Below are 20692 nucleotides of genomic sequence, written 5' to 3' on the forward strand. Positions count from 1 at the left end.
GCAGCGGGGACATTCCCCGAGGATGCGGTGCAGGAGGCAGCCCCGGCTGGTACAGGCTCTGAGGAGGGGGCGGCCCCGGAGGGGACAGAGCCCGAGGATGCGGTGCGGGAGGCAGCCCCGGCTGCTGGGACAGCTCTAGAGGATGAGGTGCAGGAGGCAGCCCCGGGTGCTGCGACAGTCCCCGAGGAGGCGTTGGGGACAGTCCCTAAGGATGAGCTGCAGGAAGCAGTGCCGGCTGGGACTGTGCCCGAGGAGGGGGCGGCCCCGGTGGGGACAGCCCCTAAGGGTGAGGTGCAGGAGGCAGCTCCAGGTGATGTGACAGTCCCCAAGGATGAGGTGCAGGAGGCAGCCCCGGCAGGGACAATCTCTGAGGAGGTGCAGGGGACAGTCCCCAAGGATGAGGTGCAGGAGGCAGCCCCGGCAGGGACAATCTCTGAGGAGGTGCAGGGGACAGTCCCCAAGGATGAGGTGCAGGAGGCAGCCCCGGCAGGGACAATCTCTGAGGAGGTGCAGGGGACAGTCCCTAAGGATGAGGTGCAGGAGGCAGCCCCAGTTTCTGGGACAATCACCGAGGAGGCGTTGGGGACAGTCCCTAAGGATGAGCTGCAGGACGCAGTTCCAGTAGGGACCGTCCCTAAGGATGAGGTGCAGGAGGCAGCCCCGGCAGGGACAGTCCCCAGGGATGCGGTGCAGGAGGAAGCCCCAGTTTCTGGGACAGTCTCTACGGATGAGGTGCAGGAGGCAGCTCCAGGTGATGTGACAGTCCCCAGGGATGCGGTGCAGGAGGCAGCCCCGGCAGGGACAATCTCTGAGGAGGTGCAGGGGACAGTCCCTAAGGATGAGGTGCAGGAGGCAGCTCCAGGTGATGTGACAGTCCCCAGGGATGCGGTGCAGGAGGCAGCCCCGGCAGGGACAGTCCCCAGGGATGCGGTGCAGGAGGCAGCCCCGGCAGGGACAGTCCCCAGGGATACGGTGCAGGAGGCAGCCCCGGCAGGGACAGTCCCCAGGGATACGGTGCAGGAGGCAGCCCCGGCAGGGACAGTCCCTGCGCAGGGATGCGCGGAGGCTGCCGAGAGCCGCGGGGCAGCGCAGGTGGCGTTCCCCGCCCCAGGGCTCCCCGCTGGCGGCCCGCGGTCCCCGGGCGGCCCCGGCGGGGCAGAGGCGGAGCGGGGACCGGCAGCCCCGGCGGGGACCGCAGCCCCGGGGCCCGGGAGCGGCTGGGACGCGGCGGAGCGGAGCCTGAACGGGGAGCGGGAGCCGGAGCAGCACCAGGAGGATGGGACGGGCTCGCCGGGCGCCCTGGAGGAGGAGGAGGAGGAGGAGGAGGAGAAGCAGGAACACGACATCTCCCTCTTCGTCAAGGTAGGGGTGAGGGGCTGCCGGGGGATCTCCGTGGGGAATCTCCTCTTCCAGGATCCCTGTGGTGACATTGAAATGCCCGATGGCAGGCGAAGGGCCAGCCTGGCGGAGGGGATTTGGTTATTAGCGCCCGATAGAAACTCGCCTCTGACTCCTCATCCCTTCAGGAGTCGCTGGCTTGAGGAGCTCTCCGTGGATTTTCAGGTGTCCAGAATGCAGGGAGAGGGGTTCTCATCACAGGGCTGGGAGGGGAGAACCTGGGAAATGTTTGGGATGTGACGCTGGGGTTGTCTAACACGAACTGTGGGTGACACTGAGAGAATCGTCCCAAATTTCGGCAAGGCTGAAGTCACAGTCGGTAAAGAGCATCTCTTGTAATTGTCCAGCTCGTGTTGGTTTGAAGGGAAGATTTGGGTTACAGGGAAATGGGGAAAAAAATAAGAGGGGGGGGAAACTAAAACTAATTTCTGGTATTTTATTGAGTAGAGCTTTAGACCTTCCTATCCCGTGCCTGGAATCCCTGGGATTTGGCACGGGAACAGCAGCCATCCACAGTCTTTATCACACGGGGATTTTCGGTGTGTAGAAAGCATCCGGAGGTGATTTCTCCCCTCTTCTCTGGCCCCTCTGGACTGAAATATGGAGCAGGGTGGGATAAACATAAAGCTAAGGAAATAAACCTGGGGAAGCAGAAGGCATTTGGGACCTCCTCCTCTACAAACCATCCCCTCCTGCGCCTCCTGAGCTGACTGAGGCTGCTTCTGCCAGCCAGAATTCACATTAGAATTAAAATTAGAATTAGAATTAGAATTAGAATTAGAATTAAAATTAAAATTAAAATTAAAATTAAAATTAAAATTAAAATTAGTGCCTTCCACTTTATGGGAGGAAAACATGGCCAAAATGAGAGAGCAGCCTAGAGAATAAGAGCATTTGTTGTGACTCCGTGGTCCCCAAATATTAGGATTAAATATGGCCTTTGAAAATATTTGTGAATTAATAAAGGCAGAAGGCGAAGGGAGGAGCGTTTTTGTGATGGGCTTAATATTGATAATTTAGGAATGCTGGAAAACAATCCAGCTGCTTTTTTATTTATTTCTGTATTACAAAACTTGAGTATTTTACCTCACCTGGAGCTGGGTTTTTGTAGTTGGGATTGGATTAGTTTTTAATTAGAGGTTGGTGTGAGTTTCTTCAGAAAAAGGGAAAACAAAAAGAAAGTCAACTGGAGAGCTCGGTATCTCCCCAGGCACCAAAATGGCCATGCCATGATTTGATAACACAATAGAAATACAGATAAATGTAAAAATAAATCCCAAAAGGGGAGAAAATGCACAAGAAAACAGCCCAGGAATGGTGCTGGAATAATCCTGGGGGTTTCCCTGTTAGGGAATATTACCCTAGGCCAGGGCAACATTAAAATGCTTGGTGCTCTGTCAGGGATAATGTTCTAAGGAACATCAGCCTCAGGAAGAAACCCCTGGAAGAACAAACCATCAGAATTCCCTTGAGGCTTTCACTGGGTGCTCCCTGATTTCCATTTGCCCATGGAACAACATCATTTATTTTCTTTAGATAACAATTCCCATTATTCCAGGTGTTTCAAAGGCAAATGTTCCCAAAGGTCATCCAGATATCCTTTCCTTGGGAATTCAGTGTCCCTGCTACCTCTGTGCTCTTCAAGGACATTTCCCCCCTCTGTAGCAAAAGTCCTTTATTGACCAGGAAACTTCTGTAAATGTCAGATTATTTTCTTTTTTACATTTTGAATAGACCTGAACTCTCACTGAAATTCACTCCGTTGATTTTAAGCAATAGAACATTTATCTAATACTGAAGACCTTACTTCTAAATCAAAATTGTTATCCAATTATTTATAGATGGAAAACTCAACAGAATCACAACTGTAGATTCCAGAATTCCAGAGATTCCTAAGGATTTCTCTGTACCACAAACACTTGGCCAAACAACCCAGTTGGAGCACAAGGCCTTGCTCATCTCCCCAAACATTTCTTCCTCAGCTTCAGGGTTAAATGGATTTTAGTCAAAGCTGACCATGAGCACAAGGTAATAGATTTTATCCAAGGAAAAGCAGGGGGATTTATCCAGTTTGGAGACATTCTTGGTCTCTAAATCATTTCTCTCCATTCAGAGGATGATTTCATTCCCATCAGAGACAGAGGTTTCCTGTCTGCAGCAGAATTTCCTTGCAGCACTCCTGAGATACCCTTGAGTGACTTTACACAGAGCTGTGCAGAGCCATAGAAAGGGCTAAAAATGAGAAAGGAAAAGCTTTGCTGGGAGAACAGAAATGGGAACAACTGCACGCCTGTGTACACAGCTTAAATGGGAATGGGGACTTCCTACAAAAAAGAAAAAAAAAATCTCTGATGTGATGAATCTGGGCCTTAAATAGAACTTAGATTATAAAGCAGCAACTGAATTTTGAGGTCAGAAATCCTCTCAGCTCCCTGGAACACCTGGATCCCATCCAGTGGGGTCTGTGCTGCACCTGGTGCTTGGTGCAGACACTGGAATTGTCATCATGAGGAGGTGTTGGTGCTGAAAATCCTGATTTTTCCTCCTCAGTCAGGGTGTAAGTGGGTGAGATGATATGAAAACCTGCCCAGTAATTTCTACACCCTTCCAGTTCTGAAAAAGGTTATAAATAAATGAGCTATTAAATGATAATTCAGTATTATCATTTAATGTGTGGGTTATACAGCCAAGAACTGTTGTGCTGTGCCCAAATCCAGATGGGCAGCTGTTTATGGGCCTTTTTTAGTGCAGATTCACCACAGGAGCTCAGTGTTTTGATGATCTCAATAAATGAAATTAAAGATTTCTGTGTGCAGAATTCCACCAGCTCCACACGTTGGGTTCTGCTCCCCTCTCCTCACTCCCTGTTTTTATCCTTCCCAAGCTCCACTCCTGGGGCCTTCTGCAGGACCTTGTCTCAGGTGCCACATGAAGAAAAGTTAAATCTTAACTTCAAAACCCTCTCATTTAAAATTCTGGCATTTTTTCTGTAAGTTGCTTCCCTCCACCGTTCCTTTGGGTGTTTTCATTTGCGTTGTCAGTGAGACCTTTCTGCTTTTTAAATTGAGCAGTTAGGAAAACTTTGGAGACAAGGTGGGCAAGGTGGGCAAGGGTCCCAAGCTTTTGGGACTCGATGGGCTGGGAGGGCTTTTCCAGCCTCAGGGATTCAGGGATTGTGTGCAAGTTATCCCAGAAGAAAGAAAAGAGAATCCCGGAGAAAGGCCCTGCCCTGGAGCAGCACAGGAGCGCCCCGAGGCCGGAGGTGCCAAGGCCGGGCTCCAGGCACGGCTGCTCAGCACTGAGCCCTGTGGGGCTGCCCAGCAGCACCAGGACAGCGCCAGGGCTGCGCTGCTGCTGCTGCAGTGCTGCGTGTGCGCTGAGCTGGGGGCTTTGGCCGCACAGCCCCGTGCAGCTGCTGCCGCAGGGATCTGTCAGGAGCAGCACAGAGCTGCTGCTGCCTGGGCTGGGGCTGCAGTGCTCTCTCTGGGCCGTTTGGGTTCTTTGGCTGTCCAAAAATCCCCAAAGCAGCGTCTCTCCAAAGCCCAAGCAGGAAGCTGGCTCCATTCCCGTGGGTATTTGCCCTCTCCCAGCTCCTTTTAAAGTCCTTTTTTCAGCTGGAATATGGCAATTCCAGGTTCCCTAATGCAGCTTAAGAGGAGCTGGCATTACAAATTCCCTTCATAACTCTCCAGGGTTTGGGTGTGCTGGGGGCACCGTGAGCAGCAGCTTTTCTGGGGGTGGAAGGAGATGGGCTTAGAGGTCCCTTCCAACCCAAACCTTTCTGTGATTCCGTAATTCCAAGAATGGCTGAGGGAGCTGGGAAGGGGCTGAGCCTGGAGAAAAGGAGGCTCAGGGGGACCTTCTACAAGTCCTGCCAGGAGGGGCAGAGAGGGGGAATCGGGCTCTGCTGCCATGTCCCAAGAGGAAACGGCCTCAAATTGCAGCAGGGGAGGGTCACATTGGAGATTAGAACAAAAATTTTCCCTATAAAAGTGGTCAGGCCTTGGGCTGAGCTGCCCAGGGAGGTTTGCAGTCACTGTCTGTGGCAGTGCTCAGGAGGAGTCTGGAGGTGGCCCCTGGGGACAGGGTTTGGGGGATGCTGGTGGGGCTGGGGTGGCACTGGGTGATCCTGAGGGACTCTTCCCACCTTGGTGATTTTGGGATTTAGACAACTGAGAGAGCAACATCCTCTTCCAGATTGACACAAACCAACAGACAGAAATCAGTGATCAGAAATATGAAGTTGTATCTGAGTTATTCTTGTATGACTTAGAACCATTGATTGGTTTGGGTTGGAAAGAGCCTCAGAGCCCACCCAGTGCCACCCCTGCCATGGCAGAGACACCTCCCACTGTCCCAGGCTGCTCCAAGCCCTGTCCAGCCTGGCCCTGGACACTTCCAGGGATAAGGGAACCACAACCTCTTTGGGTAAATACCTCCTGGAATCATCTTTTGCCTTTGGAAGTGTAAATCTCCCTCAGGACTGTACAGGCCTCAGGCCTCTGTTCATTCCCAGGGCTGATCTCTGTGTTTTGGAGGTTGGTTTTGGGGAAAAAAGAAAGAAAGAAAGAAAGTCAAGGTCTTCAAAGCTTCCTGGCCCTGTTCCTATTTTTATTTCCTCCCAGCTGACCGCTGCAGTAAAGCCCCACACCATGTGTTCTGCTTTAAGCACAAGCTTAAAGTCACGTGCTGTGTAAGCCCCTCATTAGCAGGGACCCCTTTCCTGATCCAGGCCCGGGCACAGCCTGGATTTTGTGCTGGCTGGAGCCAGCAGAGTCTCCTGATGGGATCAGCCAGTGCCCAAATTCCACCCGTGGGGCCTCTGCTCCTCAGTTTTGTGTCCATAAAACCCCGGGACTCGCCTGGGACTGGCACAGAGCAGGGCCAAGGGTGGAAGTTCTTGGCTGCTCTCTGCCCTCAGTCCCTGTCTGGAATTAACTCCAGCCCCTCAGTCCTGGTGAGCCTGAGCCCTCCTCAGGAGCTTCCCTGGAGTGTTCCCCTGGCTGTGGGATGGGTGAGCCTGATGGGCTCCTCCATACATGATCATTTTGGGATGAGGGGATGATCCTGCAGCTCTGCCAGTGAGTTTCCACTCTGTTGAATTTGAGGCTTCACTGATGTTTTCTGTAGAGGAATCACAAACCAGTCGAAGAGAACTCATGGCATTCACAAATGTAAAACCTTCGAGTGTGGGGAGTGATTTTCTGGAAAGTGATTTGACCAATTACTTGGATAATATAACTATACTAAAATCAAATTATTAAAAACATCAGTGGAAACTTTGGAAAGCGCCTTCTTTAAATAAAAACTTGTAGTAGAAGGACTACAACTGTCCCTTCTCCTGGCAGGGGGTTGGAATGAGATGATCTTTAAGGTCCTTCCAACCCAAACCATTCTCTCAGTGTGATTTTTATGCAAATACCACCGGCCAGTGTATTTTTTCTTCTTTTCTTCCAATGTTGTGTGGACTGTCCAAATCCGTATTTATGACTCTGTGTCAGCTTAAATTCTGTGAAGCAGAGGTGATAATAGAAGTTCTCAGCAGGCCCAGGATTTTTCAGGATGCTTATTCCTGGTGATGCCACCTGGAATTGCAGTTTCATCATTTTTAACCAGAGAGAGACTCCTCCTCTTCAGAGCTGGGAAAGGGAATCAGGCAGAGAGAAAGGAAAAATTGGAGTTTACGGACAGGGAAGTGAAGCGTGGAGATTTCCTCCTGTGCCATCACTGAGTGCACTCCCTGTGTTTTCCCTGGAAAGTTTCTTTTTTTTTCACCCCCTGAGGGTTTTGGGGCACTGACCAGGGAATGGGCACGGCCCCGACGCTGCCACAGCTCCAGGAGCCTTTGAGATGCCCAGGGTGGGATTGTTGGGGGTCTGGGCAGGGACAGGGTGGCACTGGCTGGTCCCTGTGGGTCCCTCCCAGCCCAGGATATTCCCTGATTATTTAAAAATTAATTGCTTGCCCCCCTGACTCTGCCCAAGTGAACACCCTGGGAAGGTGACCCGAAATCTCCTTGGTGAGATGATAAAATGTCCCCCTGTGATACGGCCCTGTCTGCATTTCCATTTGCAGTGTCTGATTATTTCCTGATAAAAACTCAGCTCAAGTGACTCCATCCACTTGCTCTCAATGACAGCAGTGTCTCAGCTCTGAAAGGTTTTAATTCCTTCCTAAAAATACTGAATTTCTCCAAGAAAACAGCTTCGACAGCCTGGCACTGCTGTTGGAGGCAGAGGGACAAAGGTGGAATTTCCCTTTTTGTTCCATTTCTCTCCATATGCTGAAATTGGAGCACATGTAAGAATATTGCAGATATTCAGAAATGGAGCTGTCAGAGACCAAAGTCAGCCAGCAGAACAGGAGTAGCGAAAGCAAAGCCTTCCCCGAGTTATTCACATGGGGCAGCTACAAACAAGTTAAACATTGACTCACATTTCAGAAGAATTCCCATTCTGGTCTTGGTCAATCATTGACATTTCCCTGGTGGTTGTTTGGAAACGATTTTTAAAAGCTCTTATAGAAAAGGAGCATTTTGTATATACAAAAAAAATAATCCTTTTTTTTCATAATGGGGCAGATGAAACTCAGAACAGGATCCAAATATACCCAAAAGACTTTGACATTTTGCAGCCTATGAAAATAAAACACCCCAAGCCCTCAGCAGGGCCGTCAGGTCCCACTGGCAGGAGCTGCAGGGGGATTCCCGGGATCACAGGGACACTCCTGGTGTCCAGGAGGATCAGCCTTAGATCCAGAGGGTTTGAAATCCCGTTCTGCAGTGCCTCATTAAAGCCCTGTTTTAATTAGCAATGCTGTGTTCCTCCTCATTTCCCAAAGAAGGGAGGTGCTGGGAAGAGCAGCACGGAGAACAGCCTGGAACTGGAGTTTACCCTGGCAATGGAAGGTCCTTTTATTCTGTTTTTAAATATTCTTGGAGGGCACCTTCCCACTGCAGCTGAGAGGTTTATTTCATAATTTCTATTTGGACCAAAAGATCACAAATCATTGGAGGTGAAAAAAACTCCCCCACTCTTTTAATATTTCACTTTTACCTCTTGATTTACATTAGAAATATCACTGACAAAGTATTTTCTACCTGAAGCTGCAGAAAAGAGCTTCTTTATCTGAGTATTTCTTATTTATTTACTTACTGGTTTCCAACACAAATAGCAGGTATTTTATACATATGATCTAAACATATTGTTTTGTTTATATGTACCATATACATTTATATGTATTCATTTATACGTATAATTTCTCAATTCAGTTTTTTACTGAATTTATTACATATAATTTATGCAGTAAATTTATACACTTATATAAAATCAATATACATATCAATGTATGAATATAATTTATAATTTCTATGTAGAAATATATAGACAGTTTTTATATCTCATTTTTAATACAGTTTTTGTATTTAGCTTGAAGCAGCCCAGCTGTGTTGCAGGGTCAGTGTAAAACAGGATGTATCACAGAAATACTCTTTAATCCATTTTTCCCAGCCCCGTAACACATTCAGGAATATAAAACCCTTTTGTTGAAGTAATTCCCTGTAAGAATTTCCGAAGGATGTGAGGGTCTTTTGTCTGCAGGTTGAGCTGGCCCCTCGCCACGTTATTAAAGGGGGATTAGGAATAGCAGGGAGGGATTAAAGCATAATTCCTGTAACAGGATAAATGGTTAATAGCATTGGGGCTGCTGCTCGTGACCTGGGAATGTTCCCAGGGACTCAAACTCGGGCCCTGCGGAATTCCCGGCGCGGGGAAGTTTGGGAAGAGCTCCTGGAGAGCCAAACCACTGACCTGGAACTGGCTGTGGCTCCAGGCTCCCATTTCACCTGGGTTTGGGTAAAGGGCTCGGGGCTTTCTTCCACTCCTGGCAAAGGCTTGAAAAGAATCCTGAAAATTCAAATTAAAGGCTGGGTAAGGATTAAAGGGAGTGATCAGAGCAGGGCCGGGCTGGCCTTGGACACTCCCAGGGATGGGGCAGCCACAGCTTCTCCGGGAATTCCATCCCAGGGCCTCCCCACCCTCACAGGGAGGAATTCCCTCCCAAAAGAAGACAATAATTCATCACCATCACCATCACCATCACCATCATCATCATCTGCTGAAATAGCAAACAAAGGGTGATGACTCCAAGCAATGCTGGTTTGAGTGAGACACAAACCAAGGATAGCTCAAAATGCAAACCAAAATTGCAAACTGGCAATCACTGGTGTAGGAGAAAGATCCTCCCAAACTGGGCAGGATTCATTTAAACTCTGCTGAAGTGCAGCTCAAGTTCTTCAGTCCACAATTGAATTGCCCCATTTATTTTTCCATTTAATTTTCCCTGCACTGCCCCGTGCTCTGCTAAATTCTGTAGCCACTGCAGTGGCTTTAAATGCAGGTGTGGTGTAGGGAGGCACATTTGAGAAAAGAAACCTGCAATTTGCATCTTGCCTTTGCAGTTTCATTGCATTTTAGGGATTTTTTTTTTTTAAAAAGACCTGTAGAGAGCCATGGCTGTGGCTGGAAATTCCTGTGACACCATGAGGGGCCTGGCCCAAGGTCACAGCAGAGTTGTAAAATCCTAGAATTTGTTTATTTTCCTCTTTTGTAAAGAGTGGCTTCACACATAAATTTAATCTTTAATCTCTTAGCTGCAAATAAGGTGAATATTAGTAAACCACAGCCTCTAAAAAAATGTAATACAAGACATCTCACATTTTAATTTTCACCTGCACTCCCTTGTTTTTTGCTCACTTTACAGAATTATCATTTAATAGCTCATTTATTTATAACCTTTATCAGAACTGGAAGGGTGTAGAAACTACTGGGCAGGTTTTCATATCAAAATCAAATTGAAATGGGTATTTGATCAAAGTAGCAGGACTGACTTTGGGCCTTTTGTTTCTCATTATTTATTAAGCAACTGGCCCGAGGTAAAAAGTTGAGTGCCACAAAGTTGCTTCTTAGTGAAGGAGAATTTCTCCCTCTGCATCACAAACATTTAATTACTTACAGGGTGATTAAGTTAATTTCTGCAATAATTACTTACCCAGCAGCCCATGGGCAGCAAATAAAGCAGGGAGAGAAGAAAAGAGGCTTTTTCTGCCCGGAGGTGGCTCTTGGCACACAGGGGAGAGAGGGAGCTGGATCCAGAGGGAAAATCCTTCCCTAGGAGGGTGGAGAGGCCCTGGAATGAAATTCCCAGGGCAGCTGTGGCTGCCCCTGCATCCCTGGCAGTGCCCAAGGCCAGGCTGGACACTGGGGCTGGAGCAGCCTGGGACAGTGGGAGGTGTCCCTGCCATGGCAGGGGTGGCACTGGATGAGTTTTAGGGTCCTTTCCAACCCAAACCATTCCATAATTCCATAAAACCATTCCATAATTCTATGAAACTCCAGCTTCAGCCTCATCTTCCTCTCCTTTGTCTGGAGAGATTTAGAATTTCCAGGTGGATGTCACCCCCTGAGCTGTGAGCACTGCTCAGGACACATAAACAGGGCTGAGGGAGATATCCCATAAATATCCAACACTTTTTAAAGCCTGATCCTGGCCTGAGGACCAGGAACACTCAGAGAACAATTTCTAGTTGAGAGCTTTGTTGAACATACGAGTCATGAAACCTAAAACAAAATAATGGCAGTAAATTGACTCCAACACTGCATGAAAGCAAGAATATCAAATCCCAGAAACCAAAACAGAAGGGAAGACTTAAAAATGGAATTGTTGGCTGTTAGGAGATAATCAATGGCCAGGATAAAGCTGCCCAAGATTTAAAATGTGAGCGAGCAAGAGTTTCCTCATTTCTGCAGGTGGGATCTCAGCCCAAAGCCCCGTTCAGGGTCAGAGCAGCCCTGCCCTGTTTGAGATAAACTCAGCCCTGAGCCAATTCTCCTGATCCCTGATCACCAACACCCAGCTCACAGGAGTCCTGTGCTCACTAAAGCTGTGCAGGTGTAAAGTTAATTCCTTTTATCACCTTCAGTGTAATGTTAATTCCTTTTATCACCTTCAGTGTAAAGTTAATTCCTTTTATCACCTTCACCTGCTCTCATTCCTTTCATCCCCTTCCCCCTGGCATCTCTTTTAGGCCCAGCTTTGGCCAAAAGCCTTTAATCTACACAGAGTTTTCTAAAAACACTTCCAAAAATCCTCTGGCATTCCCACACCCTTGCTAATGGTCTGTAAATAGATTTTCTGTTTGATTTTTAAGTGAGGAGCAGATTTTTCATTCCATTTGTTCAGTGCTGATTTCATAGTGCCTGGATGCTGCTCTAAAGGTTTCTTTCCCTGAGGAGAAAGGAAAACTTGGCTTTCCCTCTTCCCTGGAGCTGGAGGGAGCTGGATCCAGAGGGAAAATCCTTCCCTAGGAAGGTGGTGAGGTCCTGGAATGGAATTCCCAGAGAAGCTGTGGCTGCCCCATCCCTGGAAGTGCCCAAGGCCAACTTAAATAAAACCTGGAGCAAGCTGGGATAGTGGAAAGTGCTTGTTTTGCTCTTAAGTGAAAAAAAAAAAAAAAGGAAAATCCTTTTTCTTCCTCCTTTTTTTTTTTTTTTTTTTTTTTTTTTTTTTTTTTTTTTTTTTTTTTTCCTTTTTAACCTAAAGGAGCGTCCACTGTTGTTTTCACACCTCTCTTGTTGAACTTCCCTTTGGGAATGTCACACACAGCAAGAGTCAACCCTGGAAGTACCAAAAATGCAATTTATCTGCAGAAATCACCAGCCACATTTTAAACATGGGATTTTTTTCCCCCTGCTATTTGGCTGAGAAAATAAACAGCAGCTGGAATACCTGATTTTAGTGTTGGGTGTTGGTGGGCAGGCAGAGCTCTGGGGCTGCCGGAATGCATTGGAATAAGAAGTGGCAAAATTGGTACTTTCTCCCTAAAAATGTATTTTTAATTGCAGCTGCTGTACCTTAAAATTCAGCCTGGAATTACAATTTCAGCATCTCAAGTGCTCTCAAGAGCAACATTTCAAGCCCAGTAGGTGGCATCAAAAGGATTCTGTAAAATTCAGTGTTTGGGTTGTCCAGCCCGAGGCCACGGAATGAAAACAAAGAGAAAATTCCCGGTGATCCCTTCCGGACAAAAAGCTTTGGATTGATGTGGTCTGACCCACATATAACATAAAATGTTCATAAGTGCATTAGAGTTGCATTGAGTGAACAAAAATTAATTGTAATTTTAATTTTTATGGGTTTTTTTAACAGCAGTACTACTGCCACACAGAAGTAATTTTGAATTGTTAAGAGGCTTTATGTAGCCACTACGTAATTTTAATATATATATTTTAATACTGCTGAAACAGAAGGGAATTTGGTGGTGTTTTACAGTCAATACTGTGCAGTCATCAAAAGTTTAAAAAACACTTTGTGTCCTCCAGGAATAGATGGGATATTTTGTTCATGGAATCACAGAGTGGTTTATGTTGGAAGGGACCTTAAGGATCATCCAGTGCCACCCCCTGCCACAGGCAAGGACACCTTCCACTGTCCCAGGGTGCTCCAACCTGGCCTTGGATATTTACAGAGATCCAAGAGCAGCATTGAGCAACCTTTAAAATTAAAGAAAAATGAAAATTGAACATTAAATATAATATTTTTTTAGTTAAAAGAGGGTGTCTGTCACAGCACACTGCCAGAACACGGGTATGTCTTGAAAATAAACATTTAGGGTCTAGAAAACACCAGGAGCAGCTGAGGGAGCTGGGAAGGGGCTGAGGCTGGAGAAAAGGAGGCTCAGGGGGGACCTTGTGGCTCTGCACAAGTCCCTGACAGGAGGGGCAGGGAAAGGAGGAGAGGAAATGGCCTCAAATTGCACCAGGGGAGGCTCAGCCTGGAGATTGGAAAGGAAATTTCCCTGGCAGAGTGGTCAGGCCTTGGGCTGAGCTGCCCAGGGAGGTTTGCAGTCACTGTCTGTGGGAGTGCTCAGGAGGAGTCTGGAGGTGGCCCCTGGGGACAGGGTTTGGGGGATGCTGGTGGGGCTGGGGTGGCACTGGGTGATCCTGAGGGGCTCTTCCTACCTCAGTAATTCTGGGATTCTGTGATCAGTCTGAGCTCCTTTTTATCAGCAAAATCCCCTCAGATTCTCCCTGTCAGAGCTCACATCCCTGTGGGAGTCACTGAGCTCAGCCAAAGCCTGTCCCTGTCCCCTCCCTCTGTCTCCGAGCTCGCCCAGTGTGGAGCTGGTGCCCTGTGGTGCCAAAGGCTCTCCCAGATCCCCAGGGCAGGGATCTGCTGGTCCCCAGCTGCTGCAGGGGGACAAACATGTCCCTGCATCCTCAGGAGACCCTCGGTCACCTCAGCTCTGCCCTGCCTGGCTCAGCTGCCCAAAGTGCCTCCGTTCCTCTCATTTTCTTCCCTCTCCAGCTCAGAGGATGCACAGGGAGCAGCGTGCCCAGCACAGCCTGGGGGGCCCTGGCACAGAGTACCCAGAGAGGTTGTGGATTCCCCATCCACATCCTTGGAAAGGCCCAAGGCCAGTTTGAATAGTTTGAATGGAGTTTGGAGCAGCCTGGGACAGTGGAAGGTGTTCTTGTCATGGCAGGGGTGGCACTGGATGGGCTTTAAGGTCCCTCCCAACCCAAACCAGTCTGGGATCGTGTTGTGTACACAGCTGGCAGCACAGCTGGGCAAGGCAGCAGGGTTGTGGCGACTCCTCCACTTCCAGAGCTCCAGCTGGGAAGGAGCTGGTGGGATCCAGCTCATCTCCAGATGCCCCTGCCTGCTCCTCCAGACAGGGCCCATCCCCAGCAGCGTCCCCAGGCTGCTGCTCCTGCCCTGGGCACAGCCTGGCAGAGGGTGGGGGTGCCCATTCCCAGCACCCAGGGGTCACCATGAGACTCTTCCCCTCCTTTTCCCTTTGGGGTGGGCAACACCTGGCATCAGAGGCAGGATGAGACCAGGAGACCAGGCAAGAGCTGTGGTGCATTTAGCTCCTTTCCAAGCCATGCTGGCAGCATTTCAGGCTCATTTTTACAAGATCCACAGCAGTTCTGTGTCTCCTGGCTGCTGGCAGCGTTTCAGGCTCATTTTTACAAGACCCACAGCAGTTCTGTGTCTCCTGGCTGCTGGCAGCACTGCTCTGAGTAGGAGGAAAAGCACAATGGCAGCTTTGCAGCAGCTCTCAGCTTTGCCACCTACGAAACAAGGCTTTCCTGACAGAAACAAGGCTTTTCTAACCCTGCAGTCCAGCTGTTCCAGCATTTTTGAGAGTTCTCATCCCCTGGCAGTGCTGGAGGCACTCCTGGTTTTCCCAGTGCCTGTGGGACAGAGAGCAAAGGGATTTGTCCAGGGAGATTCCTCAGGTTCATAGGGAAAACCAGACAATTTATCCAGTCCTTGCCATGCATCCCTCGAGCTCCTGCCTGCTCCAGGCCAGGCCTTTATTTCCAGCCATCGAGCTCTTTGTGAAGGTGAGCACTGTGCAGTGTGTGTTTATTTATGGAGGAGTTTTTTGCTGTATTTGAGATTTGTCTGATAGCAGTGAGTGAGGGGAAAAGGACAAACAGAACTGGGTTGATTTGTGTGTCTTGGTGGATTGCAAGGGCTGCAAACCGTAATGAATTAACCTATTAATTGTGAGCCACCTGGATTTTTATACTTCTGCCCCTGACATTTAATCCAAATTTTAAAGCTGTGCTTTGAGAGAATCATGTGAAGGGCTTAAAACTGAGACCCTTGATCTCTTACAGTGTTACATGTAGTCTCAGTAGCACCTCTGCACGATTTTGCCTCATTTTAACAAAGCCTCTTAACAAATTGCAATATAAATTATCTGAGGGCAATACTTCTGTGGCCACCTTCTCCAGGGCTTCCACAGCCTCCTTTAGGCTGAAATTCTTAATTAATTGATTTATTCTGCTTGTTCTCTTCAGTGCTGTCGACATCATATCTCTGTTTAGGCTGGTAAATATTTCTCTGTTCCTTTCCTGGGGTCATAAATCGATTTAACTCGTTTTAATCTTGCAGAGACTTGTGCAGATTTATGTCCACAGACAAATGAGGTGGAGGCTGTTTCCTTTGGAGGGAATGCTGCAATTTATACACAGATGTGTTTATAATTTTTAATTTTTTCTAATTGTAGGCTGGCAGTGATGGGGAAAGTATTGGGAACTGCCCATTCTCTCAGCGCCTCTTCATGATCCTATGGCTCAAAGGTGTCATATTTAATGTCACAACTGTGGATCTGAAAAGGTGAGACTGTGAATTTTCATTCTGAGATTTTAACCTTGTAGCACAACTTTTGCAAAATGGGGATTTTAAAGGGTGACTCTTTTCTGCCAGGGTGGAAGAGCTGGGTGTGTCCAGCCTGGAGAAGAGACAGTTCTGAGGAGACCTTAGAGCCCCTTCCAGTGCCTGAAAGGGCTCATAAAAAGGAGGGAGAGGGACTTTTCATGGCTTTTTCATTCCCAGGAAACCTGCGGACCTGCAGAACCTGGCCCCCGGCACCAACCCCCCGTTCATGACCTTTGATGGGGAAGTGAAAACCGATGTCAACAAGATCGAGGAATTCCTGGAGGAAAAGCTGGCGCCGCCCCGGTACCGCAATCCCGCTGCCCTCGGGGGCTGCACCCTGGGGATCCCCGGGGGCTGGCCCAGCTCAGGGGTGACTTTGAAACTGCTGGAGCCAGGGGTGTCACTGCAGTGTCCCCAGGCTGTCCCCAGGTCAGGGCTGTGCTGTTCCCACTCACATCCCCAGCTCACTGCTGGGTCATTCCCAGGGCATGGAATGCATCCCGTGGGAACCTGGGGGCTGCTGCCCAAACCTGACTGGCCTTTTCCTACTCGGGATCGTTTGAGGCTTCCCTCCTCACACCACACAAACAATTGTCCTTCCTGGGTGCAGGGAGGGGGAAGCTCAGGGAGACCTTGCTGCTCTCTAAAACCACCTGAAGGACTCTGCAGTGAGGTGGGGCTGGGCTCTTCTGCCATGTCCCAAGTGAAGGGATGAGAGGAAACGGCCTCAAGTGATGGCATGGGAGGTTCAGATCGGAGATTGGAAAAATGTTTTCACTTCAGGAGTGGACAGGCATTGGAATGAGTGGCCCAGGGTGGATCACCATCCCTGGAAGTGTTCCAGTCATCTGGATGTGCCCTTGGAGACATGGTTTGGGGTGGGGATGGTAGGACTGGATGGTGCTGAGGGAGTTTTCCAACCCTGGTGATTCTGGGATTCTGTGAAGCCAAGGGCAGGAACACCTCGTGTACAATGAGTTGGATGTGCTGGGGCTCCTTCAGAGTGTCCACGTGGGTCCATCATGCTGCACATGAGGATCTGAGCTTTGGATTTGTCCTCCCCCACCCCAGCAGCTCTTCCCACCTCACCCCAAACCCCTCTGTCCCTCCATTGTGCCAGCATTGTGTCCCCTACCCCACAGAGCTTTTCTCCTCTGGGATATCAGTCCCCTCCCTGCACTCCCTTCTCCAGCAGCCAGAACTGACTTAAACCAGGGAAGCAGCTGCTTGCCTCCACTTTTTTCCATTTTTATCCATCCCTGGCAGCTACAGCTCCTGGAATGGCTGCTGTCAGCTTGCTGATGCCCCGAGTGGGCTGGGCCAGCAGCCTGAGAGGAGCAGCAGCTCCTGCAAGTGAGGGTTTTCTCTCCACCCCTCATGGCAGGAGCCACGTTCCAGGCAGCCTCACCTCTGGAGGAGAAAGCCTGGAAGACACCCTGGGATGTTTGGGCAGTGCTTGCAGCAATAAGAGTCATTTCCCACTGCCCTCAGGAAAAGATTATTTAGGGAGGGTAAAAAAGAAGTGATTTTTACTTTAGCATGGTTCCCTTTGAGTTCTGTGTGGCTGCGTGTATGTGGTCCCCCTACAAATAAATGTGTATTAATTAGTGGAGACAAAAATAAAGGATAATGGGTTCACTTTGTTTTGTTTCTCTGAACTGCTCAGGTATCCCAGACTTGCACCGAAGCACCCCGAGTCAAACTCTGCGGGAAATGACGTCTTTGCAAAATTCTCTGCATTTATAAAGAACCCGAGAAAAGATGCAAATGAAAGTAGGTGCTGCAATCCTGTCGTCGGCTCTGGGAGGGAGAAACCAGACCTGTGCAGTTGTAGGACACTGCTGGAGATGTCCTATTTCCAGCTCAGGTTAAACAGGGATATTCCAGAGAGGGAGGCTTTGGAAATCTGTGCCTGTTCCCTCCTTTAATCGAGGATTCCAAGAGTTGGTGACAGCAGATACTGCACCAATTCCAGCCTCTCCTCACTCCTTCAGCTCTGGGGTCTGCGAGGCTGCACCTTCCCCAAAGCTTTGCCAAAAGCACAGCCCTCTGAGAGATTCCCCATTCCCATAAACAATGAGGACTCCAGCCCCTTGGCACACCCCTAAAGCAGGACCCCCATGAGCACCAGCCCTAGGCTGGAGGAAGGCAGGGTGAGATGAAATATTAGGCAGAAATCCTTTCCTGTGAGGGTGGCCAGGCCCTGGCATGGGTTGGCTGTGGTCTCCCCACCCCTGGCAGTGCCAAGGCCAGGCTGGATGGGGCTGGGAGCAGCCTGGGACAGTGGGAGGTGTCCCTGCCATGGCAGGGGTGGCACTGGGTGAACTTTGAGGTCCCTCCCAGCTCAAACCATTCCAGGATTCTGTCTGTGTCCTTCAGCTCTCAGGCCTGTTCCCTGGGCTGGCTTTCAACACCCCAAAGTGGCATCCCAGGGATTTATTGGTGTCACTCCAGCGGTGCTGTCCTGCCTTGGGCTAGCACTGGCCCAGTGGCTCTCCAGACATGAGCCAGTGTGAAGGCAGGGCCAGGCCACGGTGCCAAACCCTACCCCACAGAGGGGTTTGAGGAGCCATTCCTGGTAAAGCAGCCCCAGGATGGTTTTTCCCAGAACTCCCTTTAGCTCCTTAGAGCCCTTATCCCAGCATTAAGGTTTAAGCCTAGGATCAAGGAATTGCAGGGGTTGGCACAGCCAGATGTCTGGGCTGGTGCCAGGAGACAGGATGCAGGAGTCGCTTGGTGTCACACGGACCTTGGTACAGGCTTGAATGATCTTTTTATTGCCTTAACCCAGATTTGGAGAAATCTTTGCTTAAAGCCCTGAAGAAGCTGGACAACTATTTAAATAGCCCCTTGCCTGATGAAATCGATGCTTACAGCACGGAGGAGATCACTGTTTCCAGCCGGAAATTCCTGGATGGAGATGAGCTCACTTTAGCAGATTGTAACCTCCTACCAAAGCTCCACATAATCAAGGTTTGCATTTGCTTTTTCAGCCTCCTGGAGAGAAGGGAAGCAGAACAGCTGAAATCCTTTTCTAGATGGCAGAGGGGTCCTTTTTCTATTCTGAGGGCACAGCCAGGGACACTGAGGCCATTTCCTTACAGCACAGCCAGCGTGATCCTCACTTTGATGGTTGCAGGTCTGGAAGAGCTGTTTCATATCTGTGCTGTAACTGCAGAGCTTCTCACAGGAACAGGACTAAAATGAGTGCTGGATTCAGGGCTGCACAGAAGTGTTCTCAGCTGCATTTCACATGCAAAGTGCACATGGCCACAGCCAAATAAGGTTGGGTTGTGTTGCCCATCCCAATTTCTGTCTCTCCCATGTTTAATTTCCAGTTCTGACAGGGTGGCCTCACCCACCGCCTCCCAGGCAAAGCTCAAATCTTCCTCTTGCAGGGCTGTAGAGCATCCACACACACCTGAACAGCTCCAGTGACCTGGGACTGGTGTTGTCACAGCCCAGAAGGCTGGAGAAGGATTTTTCACAAAAAAAAATGGGCATGGAGTGACAGGACAAGGGGGAATGGCCTGGAGCTGAAGGAGAGAAGGGTTAAATAGAATATTGGGCAGGAATTGTTCCTTGGCAGGGTGGGCAGGCCCTGGCACAGGGTGCCCAGAGCAGCTGTGGTTGCCCCTGCATCCCTGGCAGTGCCCAAGGCCAGGCTGGACACTGGGGCTGGAACAGCCTGGGACAGTGAGAGGTGTCCTTGCCATGGCAGGGGTGGGACTGGGTGATCTTTAAGGTCCCTCCAACCCAAACCATTCTGTGATTCTGTGATTCTGTGATTCTGTGATTCTGTGATTCTGTGATTCTGTGATTCTGTGATTCTGTGATTCTGTTCTGCAAGGCTCTGGAAGAGAAATGACCACACTGGAATTTCTTTGGTTTTCAAACAAACAAGGTCACTTTAGGAAGTTTCCTGTTAGAGTCCTGCCTTGTCAGAGGAAGAGGGGATCCAGTCGCTTTCCAACACCTCCACAAGTGCAAACTTTGCCCAAGCATCTCCTGGCTGCTCCTATTGCAGACAGCAGCCAGGGATGAGCCCCTTCCCACATCCAGGCAGGGCAAACCTTGGGAGGTGCCCGGGGCCAGCACAGGGAGAATCCCCTCGGGGTAGGAGAATGTCTGGAGAAGGACAGAGCAGGAATGTCACACTGTCACATCACCCTTGCTGCCTGCAGGCAGAGATTAGGGCTCAGCCAAGAGTTTGTCTTCCCTGGTCATTTGAAATTAAGGAGTTTAATTCAAATTTTCCTGTTTCAGTGAAAGAGTCCAAGTGTGGGCCAATTGATTGCTGTAGGATTATTCTGTTAGTTCTGGCTTAAGTTTGTTGGGTTAACCTGTATCTCTTGCAGTTTGGTCTACTGCATATCTTTAGCTAGATACAGATATAGATATAGATATAGATATAGATATAGATATAGATATAGATATAGATATAGATATAGATATAGATATAGATATAGATATAGATATAGATATAGATATAGATATAGATATAGATATAGATATAGATATAGATATATACAAAACTATTCCTTTACAGGGAGTTCAGCATCTTTCTTCATCACATGTCTTTTTTTTATGTCTTTCCCTCTTCTTTCCCCTTGCTCACCAACAACACCAGACACACACTGGAAGTGAAAAGTGGGCATAAGGGAATAGGCTTGGGATGTTTGGGGGTTTTGCAGATTATATGTGTAATGATGTTTTTCTTCTTTTCCTTTTTTTTTCTTTTAATGAAAGGTCGTTGCAAAAAAATACCGAAATTTTCATTTCCCACCTGAAATGACAGGGATTTCAAGATACTTGAAAAATGCATATGCAAGAGATGAATTTACAAACACGTGTCCTGCTGACCAGGAGATTGAATATGCATATTTGGATGTGGCAAAGAGGATGAAGTAAGCAGAGGATGCCTGTGTTTATTGCTTCTGTGATGGGCAACAGCCAAGCTGGAAAAGCAAACGCCAGCAGAGATTCTGCGGACTGATTCTGAGTTCTGCTATTGGCCAATCCTTTTATAATGATTGTATTGCATTATTTACTCCTTCTTAAA

At 48.8% G+C, this 20692-nt stretch overlaps 1 protein-coding gene across 1 annotated transcript; it reads left to right on the forward strand.

Annotated features, from left to right (window-relative positions):
- Positions 1 to 96: 96 nt before the first annotated feature.
- On the forward strand, positions 97 to 20692 carry LOC134548447 (chloride intracellular channel protein 6-like). Its single transcript, XM_063393241.1, has 7 exons — positions 97 to 336; positions 844 to 1362; positions 15479 to 15588; positions 15808 to 15933; positions 17297 to 17403; positions 18422 to 18603; positions 20380 to 20692. The coding sequence occupies exons 3-7, from the start codon at positions 15533 to 15535 to the stop codon at positions 20539 to 20541; spliced, it is 633 nt and encodes a 210-aa protein (XP_063249311.1). The 5' UTR covers positions 97 to 336; positions 844 to 1362; positions 15479 to 15532; the 3' UTR covers positions 20542 to 20692.

This window comes from Prinia subflava, chromosome 3 (genome assembly GCF_021018805.1).
Source record: "Prinia subflava isolate CZ2003 ecotype Zambia chromosome 3, Cam_Psub_1.2, whole genome shotgun sequence".
Classification (NCBI taxonomy): domain Eukaryota; kingdom Metazoa; phylum Chordata; class Aves; order Passeriformes; family Cisticolidae; genus Prinia; species Prinia subflava.